The following is a 12,177-nucleotide window of genomic DNA, read 5'->3' as shown; positions in this document are numbered from 1 at the left end:
TGTGGGTAGTAGGTAAAGTTGTGGGCACATAAGTCGACTATGGATGGGATCCAGATTCAAGGGAGGAGAAATGAAGACAGAATCTTTCTTGCTTTCTACAGTGGCACATTTCCAGTTTTTATTAGATGCCTCCTATTGTTCCCTCCCTCACCAGAGCCACCTTCTCTGTTGACTTTCCTCAGGTCAGTTTGGGAGAAGAGGAGCAATGATAAGGTCAAAGGTGGTACTGGGACTGGGCTCAGGTATATCCTTAACAGGGAGGTTGGGGACGAAGTAGAGAAGGGTATATCATGGGATTTCTTTTTGTGTCAAGCTCTCACACAAAAAAAGAATCAACACATATAGATCAGCTTCATAATCCAGTCCCATGGCCCCTGTGAACTTCCAGATGTTCAAGCTGGATTTAGAAAAGGCAGAGGAACCAGAGATCAAATTGCCAACACCCATTGGATCATTGAAAAAGCAAGAGAGTTCCAGAAAAATGTCTACTTCTGCTTTATTGACTATGCCAAGGCCTTTGACTGTGTGGATCACAACAGAACGTGGAAAACTCTTAAAGAGATGAGAATACCAGACCACCTGACCTGCACTTGAAAAGATCTGTATACAGGTCAGGATGCAACAGTTAGAATTGGACATGTAACAACAGACTGGTTCCCAATAGGAAAAGGAGTACATCAAGGCTGTATATTGCCACCCTGCTTATTTAACTTATATGCAGAGTACATCATGAGAAATGCTGGGCTGGAGGAAGCACAAGCTGGAATCAAGATTACCGGGAGAAATATCAATAACCTCAGATATGCAGATGACACCACCCTTATGGCAGAAAGGGAAGAGGAACTAAAAAGCCTCTTGATGAAGGTGAAAGAGAAGAGTGAAAAAGTTGGCTTAAAGCTCAACATTCAGAAAACTAAGATCATGGCATCTAGTCCCATCACTTCATGGCAAATAAATGGGGAAACAAAGGAAACAGTGAGAGACTTTATTTTTGGGGGCTCCAAAATCAGTGCAGATGGTGACTGCAGCCACGAAATTAAAAGACGCTTGCTCCTTGGAAGGAAAGGTTATGACCAACCTAGACAGCATATTAAAAAGCAGAGACATTACTTTGCCAGCAAAGGTCCATCTAGTCAAAGCTACGGTTTTTCCAATAGTCATGTTTGGTTGTGAGGCGCCAAAGAATTGATGCTTTTTAACTGTGGTGTTGGAGAAGACTCTTGAGAGTCCCTTGGACTACAAGGAGATTCAATCAGTCCATCCTAAAGGAAATCAGTTCTGAATATTCATTGGAAAGACTGATGCTAAAGCTGAAACTCCAATACTTTGGCCACCTGATGTGAAGAGCTGACTCACTTGAAAAGACCCTGATGCTGGGAAAGATTGAAGGCCAGGAGGAGAAGGGGACAACAGAGAATGAGATGGTTGGATGGCATCACTGACTCAATGGACATGAGTTTGAGTAAACTCTGGGAGTTGGTGATAGACAGTGAGGCCTGGCGTGCTGCAGTCCATGGGGTCACAAAGACTTGGACATGACTGAGTGAATGAACTGAACTAAACTGAATTGATGTCCCCCTTAGTTATAACACCACCAATTAGACGTTCTAAAGAAGAAATCATCCAAATCAGGTCATTTTAAAAAAATAACACAGACAATGTGGTAGGCAGAACAATGGCCCCCAAAGATATTGGATAATATAATGATGGAAGTAATATGGGGTCACAGGCCAAGGAAGGTGGGCAATCCCTACAAAATGGAAAAAAACGAGGAAATGGATTCTCCCTAGGGCCTACAGAAGGAACACAATCCTGAGGACACCTTGATTTTAGTCCCATGAGACTGCTTCAGACTTCCAGCCTCTAGAACTGTCAGATAATAGATTTTTATCAGTAATTTGTTACAGCAGCAACCGGAAACAAATACACATGTAAAGCTGCTTCTCATTTACTCATTCATTAATTCAATAAATATTTATTGAGAGCTTCTCTGTGCTAGACACTGTTCTTGGCTCTAGGGATACAGTTTTTTTAAAAAGACAGAAAGTCCACAGCCCCTTATCACTTCCATTCTAATGGATACAGACCGACAATAAACAAGAGAATGTCTAATGTATCAGATGACACAATACGTCAGGTAAGCCCTATGACTAAAATAGATGGAAGTAATGACGAGAAGGAGGGATGATGTTATACAAGATATTTGGAGACATCTGACAAAATGACACTTGAGACATACACATTGGGAGCCAAAGCATTCCAGGCAGAAGAACAGCAAATGCAAAGCCCTAAGGCAGAACTGTGATATAAAATACTGCGATTTCGCTGGTGGCGTAGTTCCAAGAACTATCACTGCTTATATTTATAGTCAAAGGAAATGCTACTTTTGTGTAATTTTTTTTCCCCCGTTTCTAATTCACACTGGATTTGGATTAAGATCTGGTTTAAAACCCTGGTAAAATAAAGGCATTTACTTAATCTTTTAAAAATAGATAGTACTATACTAAGCTAAAGTAGGAGACCACTCTCCTCAAATCCCTAGAAACCCTCTCTTTCAAATTCAAATTTTATTAAGTATCTATAGAGATCTTCATGTGCACAATATGAGCAAATAAAACAACAGTAATAGGAAGTCAATGACAACATGCAAGTAAAGCAAGGATTCTGATAATTATTAGAGGAAAATCTGACCTCTAACTTAAGAATAAACATATTTGTGTTCTAAATCGAATGAAACTAAACCCAGATGGGGGAGGGGCAGGAGGAAATGCGGTAGATAGGATTTGCAAGCATGACAACAGTGACACCTAGTGGGAGTTATGTGGTAAAGCACCTTGAATACTACCAAGAAACCCAGAAGACAGAAATAAGCACAGAAAGACAGTCATCGCTCTCTCATCGCGCGGCACGCCTTCAAGATGGCGCCGAAGAAAGACAAGAAGCCTAAGAAGTCAACCTGGAAGTTTAATTTGGATCTTACTCATCCAGTAGAAGATGGAATTTTTGATTCTGGAAATTTTGAACAGTTTCTGCGGGAGAAGGTTAAAGTGAATGGAAAAACTGGAAATCTTGGAAACGTTGTTCACATTGAACGCTTCAAGAATAAAATCATAGTTGTTTCTGAGAAACAGTTCTCTAAAAGGTATTTGAAGTACCTTACCAAGAAATATCTTAAAAAGAACAATCTTCGTTGATTGGCTTCGTGTGGTTGCATCTGACAAGGAGACTTATGAGCTTCGTTACTTCCAGATTAATCAAGATGAAGATGAATCTGAGTCTGAGGACTAGATGATGCCATCCTTTATAGGGCTTTGCTTGCTAATAAAACACATTAAGCATACAAAAGAAAGAAACATCTTGAAATGGACCTTTAGCTTATTGGTGAATAAAAAACATTACTCTGTATGTTAAACATTCATCTTTTATTTAAGTGTATGCTGTTTATATGGTGCTGGCTTTCCTTTAATACTTTTTTATATTTTTATTGGAGTGTAGTTGATTTACAATGTTGTGTTAGTTTCAGGTATACAGCAAAGTGAATGTGTAAATAAGCTTTTGTCCACCCCGCCCCCTCCAAATACCTTGTATAAGCAGTATTTAAATAGCTTATAGCTAGTGGAATTTCAGGATTTCTGTAATGTACTGATTTTACAGATGTCCTCTAGTTAAAAGTATATAGCAAAAACACAATTTGGGGTGTAAGTATATAATAAAATATTTAGATTTGAAAAAAAAAAAAAAAGAAAGAAAGACAGTCATCAAACATGTGTTGAGCGCCGAGAGGAGACACCCCACATCCAAGGTCAGGAGCGGCGGCTGTGCTTTGCTGGAGCAGCCCTGAAGAGATACCCCACGTCCAAGGTCAGAGAAAGCTCAGTAAGACTGTTGGCGTTGGAGCAGGCTGTGAGGAGACATTCCACGTCCCAGGGCAAAGGAGAAGCGCCGGCAAGATGGTAGGAGGGGCGAATTCACTTTTAGAATCAACCTCCATTCCGGTCAGAGACCTTAAGAGGGCTCAAACAAACCTTGTGCACACGGACCCCACAGAGACTGAGACAGAACTGTCTGAGCACCTCCTCTGGAGGTACGGGTCAGCAGTGGCCTGCCGCAGGGACAGGGGCTCCGGGTGCAGCAGACCTGGGTATGGCACAAGCCCTCTTGGAGGAGGTCGCCATTTACCCCACCATAGAGCTGCCAGAACTTACTCAGGACTGGGAAATAGACTCTTGGAGGGCACAAACAGAATCTTGTGCACCAGGACCCAGGAGAAAGGAGCAGGGACCCCACAAGAGATTGACGCAGACTTGCCTGTGAGTGTCCAGGGGTCTCCAGAGGAGGTGTGGGTTGGCGGTGGCCTGCCGCAGGGTTGGGGGCACTGAGTGTAGCAGTTCATGCATGTGATGTTTTGAGGGATGTCACCATTATCTTCATTACCTCCACCATAGTTTGGCCCCAGGCAAACAGCAGGGAGGGAACACAGCTCCACCCATCAACAGAAAATTGGATTAAACTTTCACTGAGCATGGCCCCGCCCATCAGAACAAGACTCAGTTTCCCCCTCAGTCAGTCTCTCCCATCAGGAACCCTCCATAAGCCTCTTATCCTTCTCCCTCAGAGGGCAGACAGATTGAAAACCACAATCACAAAAAACCAGCCAATCTAATCACATGGACCACAGCCTGTCTAACTCAATGAAACTATGAGCTGTGGCATGGAGGGCCACCCAAGACAGACGGGTCATGGTGGAGAGTTCTGACAAAACATGCTCCACTGGAGAAGGGAATGGCAAACCCCTTCAGTATTCTTGCCTTGAGAACCCCATGAACATGATGAAAAGGCAAAAAGATAGGACACTGAAAGATGAACTCGCCAGGTCAGTAGGTGCCCAATATGCTACTGGAGATCAGTGGAGAAATAACTCCAGAAAGAATGAAGAGACAGAGCCAAAGCGAAAACAACACCCAGGTGTGGATGTGACTGGTGATGGAAGCAAGGTCCGATGCTGTAAAGAGCAATATTGCATAGGAACCTGAAATGTTAGGTCCATGAATCAAGGCAAATTGGAAGTGGTCAAACAGGAGATGGCAAGAGTGAATGTCGACGTTCTAGGAATCAGCGAACTGAAATGGACTGGAATGGGGGAATTTAACTCAGATGACCATTGTATCTACTACTGTGGGCAAGAATCCCTTAGAAGAAATGGAGTAGCCATCATAGTCAACAAAAGAGTCCGAAATGCAGTACTTGGATGCAGTCTGAAAAATGACAGAATGATCTCTATCTCCAGGGCAAACCATTCAATATCACAGTAATCCAAGTCTATAGCCTGACCAGTAATGCTGAAGAAGCTGAAGTTGAACTGTGCTATGAAGACCTACAAGACCTTCTAGAACTAACACCCAAAAAAGAGGTCCTTTTCATTATAGGGGACTGGAATGCAAAAGTGGGAAGCAAGAATTACCTGGAGTAACAGGAAAATTTGGCCTTGAAGTACAGAATGATGCAGGGCAAAGGCTAATAGAGTTTTGCCAAGAGAACACATTGGTCATAGCAAACACCTTCTTCCAACAACACAGGAGAAGACTCTACCCATGGACATCATCATATGGTCAATACCAAAATCAGATTGATTATATTCTCAGAAGCTGAAGACAGAGAAGCTCTATAAAGTCAGCAAAAACAAGACTGGGGAGCTGACTGTGGCTCAGATCATGAACTCCTTATTGCCAAATTCAGACTTAAACTGAAGAAAGTAGGGAAAACCAGTAGACCATTCAGGTATGACCTAAATCAAATCCCTTACGATTATACAGTGGAAGTGAGAAGCAGATTTAAGGGACTAGATCTGATAGACAGAGTGCCTGATGAACTATGGACAGAGGTTCATGACATTGTACAGGAAACAGAGATCAAGACCATCCCCAAGAAAAAGAAATGCAAATAAGCAAATGGCTGTCTGAGGAGGCCTTACAAATAGCTGTGAAAAGAAGAGAAGCCAAAAGCAAAGGAGAAAAGGAAAGATATACCCATTTGAATGTAGAGTTCCAAAGAATAGCAAGGAGAGATAAGAAAGCTTTCCTCAATGATCAGTGCAAAGAAATAGAGGAAAACAATAGAATGGGAAAGACTAGAGATCCCTTCAGGAAAAGTAGATATATCAAGGGAACATTTCATCCAAGGATGGGCTCAATAAAGGACAGAAATGGTATGGATCTACAGAAGATGTTAAGAAGAGGTGGCAAGAATACACAGCAGAACTATACAAAAAGGATCTTCATGACCCAGATAATCACGATGGTGTGATCACTCACCTAGAGCCAGTCATCCTGGAATGTGAAGTCAAGTGGGCCTTAGGAAGCATCACTACGAACAAAACTAGTGGAGGTGATGGAACTCCAGTTGAGCCATTTCAAATCCTAAAAGATGATGCTCTTAAAGTGCTGCACTCAATATGCCAGCAAATTTGGGAAAGTCAGCAGTGTCCACAACTGGAAAAGGTCAGTTTTTATTCCAATCCCAAATAAAGGCAATGCCAAAGGATGCTCAAACTACTGCACAGTTGCACTCATTTCACACGCTAGTAAAGTGATGCTCAAAATTCCCCAAGCCAGGCTTCAACAATACATGAACCGTGAACTTCCAGATATTCAAACCAGTTTTAGAAAAGGCAGAGGAACCAGAGAGCAAATTGCCAACATCCACTGGATCATCAAAAAAGCAAGAGAATTCCAGAAAAACATCTATTTCTGCTTTATTGACTATGCCAAGGCCTTTGACTATGTGGATCACAATAAACTGTGGAAAATTCTGAAGGAGATGGGCATACCAGACCACCTGACCTGCCTCTTGAGAAACCTGTATGCAGGTCAGGAAGCAACAGTTAGAACTGGACATGGAACAACAGACTGGTTCCAAATAGGAAAAGGAGTACGTCAGGCTGTATATTGTCACCCTGCTTATTTAACTTATATGCAGAGTACATCATGAGAAATGCTGGGCTGGATGAAGCACAAGCTGGAATCAAGATTGCTGGGAGAAAGATCAATAACCTCAGATATGCAGATGATACCACCCTTATGGCAGAAAGAGAAGAAGAACTAAAGAGCCACTTGATGAAAGTGAAAGAGGAGAATGACCTTATGGCAGAAAGTGAAGAAGAACTAAAGAGCCACTTGATGAAAGTGAAAGAGGAGAATTAAAAAATTGACTTAAAGCTCAACATTCAGAAAACTAAGATCATGGCATCTGGTCCCATCACTTCGTGGCAAATAGATGGGGAAACAATGGAAACAGTGGCTGGTTTTAATTTGGGGGCTCCAAAATCAGTGCAGATGTTGACTGCAGTCATGAAATTAAAAGACTTTTACTTCTTGGAAGAAAAGCTATGACCAACCTAGATAGTATATTAAAAAGCAGAGACATTACTTTGCCAACAAAGGTCTGTCTAGTCAAGGCTATGGTTTTTCTAGTGGTCATCTATGGATGTGAGAGTTAGACTATAAAGAAAGCTGAGCACTGAAGAACTGATGCTTTTGAACTGTGGTGTTGGAGAAAACTCTTGAGAATCCCTTGGACTGCAAGGAAATCCAACCAGTCCGTCCTAAAGGAGATCAGTCCTCGGTGTACATTGGGAGGACTGATGTTGAAGCTGAAACTCCAATACCTTGGCCACCTGATGCAAAGAGCTGGCTCATTTGAAAAGACCCTGATGCTGGGAAAGATTGAAGGCAGGAGGAGAAGGGGATGACAGAGGGTGAGATGGTGGGATGGCATCACCAACTCAATGGACATGCGTTTGAATAAACTCCAGGAGTTGGTGATGGACAGGGAGGCCTGGCATGCTGCAGTCCATGGGGTCACAAAGAGTTGGACATGATTGAGTGACTGAACTGAACTGAGCACCTATTATAGACCAATATTCCTTAGGCCCAGGCCAATAGCCCATTCATGTATTTTTCCCTCCCCTGGCTCCATCCCACACCATAATGGCCTTCTGTGTACACATCTAAGCCAGATACAAGGTAGGTAAAGAAAATGACCCTGGGTACTCTTCCCTTTCATAGACTGGCTAATTGAAGATTTAGTGCCAAAAAAAGGTCATGCAGATATGAGATGACCAAATCCAGGCAGAGGATATTTGCCACGAGGACAAAGACAAACACGTGCCCTTGAAGTAGGTTATAATATTGGAGACCTGGGATGGAAGGATTCCATTCCCCACAAACTACTTCCATGTTCTCTCTCCCTTTGCCCTTTCCTTCCTCCAAAAAAACCCAGAGTGCCTGAGACGTGGTGCAAGTGCCAGGAGAGAAGAAATAGACAGCATTTGCAGCAAAGTGAGTTCCCTGGGACACTGCTCAGACCTACAGGAGTACACTCTGTGGTGGATCCACCCTACGGACAAGGGCAGCCTAAGGCACTGCTCAAGGCAAATTGGAGAGGCACTGAGACCTGGGTGGTCAGGATGCAAAGGCTGAGAATAGTCCAGGCAGAAACATGCTTGGGGCCCACTGCAAGGGGAGTTCCAAAGTCTCAGGTACCCAATGTAAGCCGTTTAAGGGTCTAAAGGTGGTCTCCAGGGGGAATTACCCTAAGCCATGTGGGCTCCTCAGCCACTGGGACAGACATGCCAGAAAGAGCTGCAGGAGGGGAAAGGGTTCTTGCCAAGAGTTAAGGGTACCATTACCCTTACCTGTCCTCCCTTCTGCATTTCCTGGCTGATGTTTTCATGACTGTAGCAACTCTAGACATTCCCATAGTCCATATGGAAGAGGGGTGAGAGAGATCAACCACATCTCTCTCACAGTGCTCTGTGGCACAGCCCAAGAGTGGGCACCTGCTCCTGCCAGACTGGTGGGAAGACTTCCCAGGACTTTGTCAGAGCTTTTCTGCATTTCCAACTGTACAGTCATAATGGGCATGGCAATGTTCATCCTTTTCACCTAGTTGAGTCAGCCTGAGAATAATACTGTTGCAGAAGAAAACAGAGCCAAGACATGGGGAGAAAGAGGCAGGGCTATGATGAAATCCTGAGTCCTGCCACAGCGCTCACATCTCAGTTATGACAAATACACTCTTTTTGTCTCTGAGCTATTTTCAGATGATCTCTTCCTGATTTCAATCTTGCAAGATACAGACAGCAGCTGATTTCAAAATGGAGACATTATTGCTTCCATTTCAAAGGGAAACATCTTCCAGAAGCCTTCCCCAACCCCTCTCATCAGCAAGAAGCCTCCTGCATTGAAATCTACAGTTCTGGGCAGTTACCTGGTAACCTCATTGTTATGATTCCTAGTTGTTATGATTCCTGCCTTGGCCCAGGTTCACGGAACTGAGACCCCACAAGCCACTCAGTGTGGTCAAAAAAGAAAAAGAAACCCACAGTTCCAACAGCCCTGGGCCTCTCATTTGGAATTTTTTATTTATAAACCCATTTATAAAGCATTTTCCAATTGCAAATCCTCTTTCAGATACATAGTCCAGACAAGAAGTAAACTGCCTGGGTTCAAAGCCCACTTTGCTCCTTCTTAACTATATGATTTTGGGCCAGTTACTTAGCTTCTTTGTGATTCCATTTCTTCTACTTAAGGCTGCTATGATGTTTGATTGGTTGTTGTTTAGCCACTAAGTCATCTGACTCTGCAACCCCATGAACTGCAGCACACCAAGCTTCCCTGTCCTTCATTATCTCCCTGAGTTTGCTCAAACTCATGTCCATTGTGTCAGTAATGCCATCCAACCATCTCATCCGCTGTTGTTCCCCTCTCCTCTTGCCCCCAGTCTTTCTCAGCATCAGGGTCTTTTCCAGTAAGTCGGCTCTTAGAACAGTGCTCAGCACATGGTAAGATCCATATACATGCCTTCCATTACTTACTATAGCTACTGATGTTATTTTATCCCCAAACCTTTCAACGTACATATTACTGTTTTTATCCTTATTCCCATTTTACAGGTTAGTGAAACAGAGCAGGACCCTATAGCCCTTGTTCCCCCACCCCCCCTCCATATCCTCTGCCTGTCTTTTGTCTGTGGAAAACTCTAATCAAAGAATAAGTTTAATAGAGAAATGAAAGATGCAGAAAGAAAGGAAAACACTCAAAGGAGACCAAATAGTAATAATGGACTCATTAAGCATAGTTAAAGACCTTTATTTCTTTCTCAAGGGCTATAAGTATTCTAAGCTACAGCCCATGAGCTGTCTTATAGAAACTGAAACCCCAGGTGGTGAAGTTAAATGATGACCAGACTGTACAGATGACATGAGTTGCAACAATTCTGAGAACTGGGCTCAAAGAAATGGAAACAAGCTGACCTGGAACTGAAGGTTAACTACCTAAAGCAATTGCGATGACGCTGCTCAGACCACTGATGACCAGTATGAAGATGACTGTGCTATTTCTGCATGTAGCCCCCCTCCTTCTGTCTATAAAACCCCTTGCCTCCTCTAGTTGCTGGCATCTGAAAAAAAGCAAACCTTTCTTTCCACCAACCTGGCCTATTTATTGACTTTTGAGCAGCTAAGCAGCTGTACCCCTCACCTCTGGCAACATTGAAAGTGAAAGTCGCTCAGTTGTGTCCAACTCTTTTCTGTATAGTCCATGGACTATATAGTCCATAGAATTCTCCACGCCAGAATACTGGAGTGGATAGCCTTTCCCTTCTCCAGCGGATCTTCCCAACCCAGGGATCGAACCCAGGTCTCCCTCATTGCAGGCAGATTCTTCACCACCTGAGCCACAAAGGAAGCCCAAGATTACTGGAGTGAGTAGCCTATTCCTTCTCCAGCAGATCTTCCTGAGGGGTCTCCTGCATTGCAGGTGGATTCTTTACCAACTGAGCTATTACCAGGGAAGTCTCTGGAACGTTAGGAGACTGAAAATATTGTGTGGCAAATTCATTTAGTGAACAACACTGCTGAAATAATTTCAAGTCTTCTGATTCTATATACCCATCAACAATCTTCCCAAACTATAATGTGTGGACTCTCCTAATATTGTCATATTATTTAGCTATTTTATTTGTAAGCCTATTTTAGGTCTTCTCATTAACTAAACTGTAATCTCCTTGATGCCAGAAACTCTCATTAATACATCTTTAAAATCTCTGAGCGAGTAGCACAGTAGCGCCAGGTAGTAAACAAGCATTGTTGTTGTTTAGTCCCTAAGTCATGTCCAACTCTTTGCGATCCCATGGACTATAGCCACCAGGCTCCTCTGTCCATGGGATTTCCCAGGTGAGAATATTGGAGTGGGTTGACATTTCTTCCTCCAGAGGATCTTCCTGACCCAGGGATCGAACTTGTGTCTCCTGTGTCTCCTGTTCTGCAGGTGGATTCATTACTCTCTGAACCATCAGGGAAGCCCCCAGTAAAAAAATACCCAGTGACTAATAATATTTAATGGGACAGAAATACATTAATACATAATGTGTTATACATTAATTCTTTAGATGGTAGAGGCAGTTTGTAAAGCAGGATGTATATGAATCCTATTACTGTAAAAAATATTTTTTCTATGTATTTTTCTGTATAGAGACAGAAAAAAAAATGACTAAAGGAACTTATATCCAAACATTAACAAGTTTGTCACTTCTGGGTAGTGGCTTATGGATAACATTTTGTGTGTTTCTTGGATTTTAATTAATAGATTTCCAAAATTACATACACCCCAGTGTCCATAGCAGAATTATTTATAACAAAAAGATGGAAGCAACCTAAATGCCCATTAACAGATGAATGGATAAACAAAATGTTGTATGTACACACAGTGGAATACTACTCAGCCACACTTTATAAAAAGAAATAAAATTCTACCATTTGCAAAAACTTGGATGGACCTGGAGGGTATTATGCTAAGTTAAAAAAGACAGAGAAAGATAAATACTGTGTGTTATCACTTATATGTGGAATCTAAAAAAAAAGTTTGTGGATAAATATAACAAAACAGAAACAGACTCACAGACATAGAGAACAAACTAGTATTTACCAGTGGGGAGAGGGACAAGATTAGAGTGGGATATTAAGAGGTACAAACTACTGTGTATAAAACAAACAAGCTACAAGGATGTATTATACTTCACAGAGAATATAGTTAGTATTTTATAATAATATAAATGGAATACAACCTCTAAAAACTGTGAATCACTGTGTTGTGCACCTGAAACTAATACAATAAATCA

General features: G+C 42.3%; 1 protein-coding gene across 1 annotated transcript; it reads left to right on the top strand.

Moving 5' to 3' along the window:
* The first annotated feature begins 2,895 nt into the window (after positions 1-2,895).
* On the top strand, positions 2,896-3,412 carry LOC139036498 (ribosomal protein eL22-like). Its single transcript, XM_070471841.1, is given in 2 exon segments — positions 2,896-3,191; positions 3,193-3,412. Coding segments are annotated over 2 exon segments (369 nt in total). The 5' UTR covers positions 2,896-2,918; the 3' UTR covers positions 3,289-3,412.
* Positions 3,413-12,177: the final 8,765 nt, after the last annotated feature.

The sequence above is a fragment of the Odocoileus virginianus genome, chromosome 9 (genome assembly GCF_023699985.2).
Source record: "Odocoileus virginianus isolate 20LAN1187 ecotype Illinois chromosome 9, Ovbor_1.2, whole genome shotgun sequence".
In the NCBI taxonomy this organism is placed as follows: Eukaryota; Metazoa; Chordata; class Mammalia; order Artiodactyla; family Cervidae; genus Odocoileus; species Odocoileus virginianus.
This window is presented reverse-complemented; position numbering and strand designations above follow the sequence as displayed.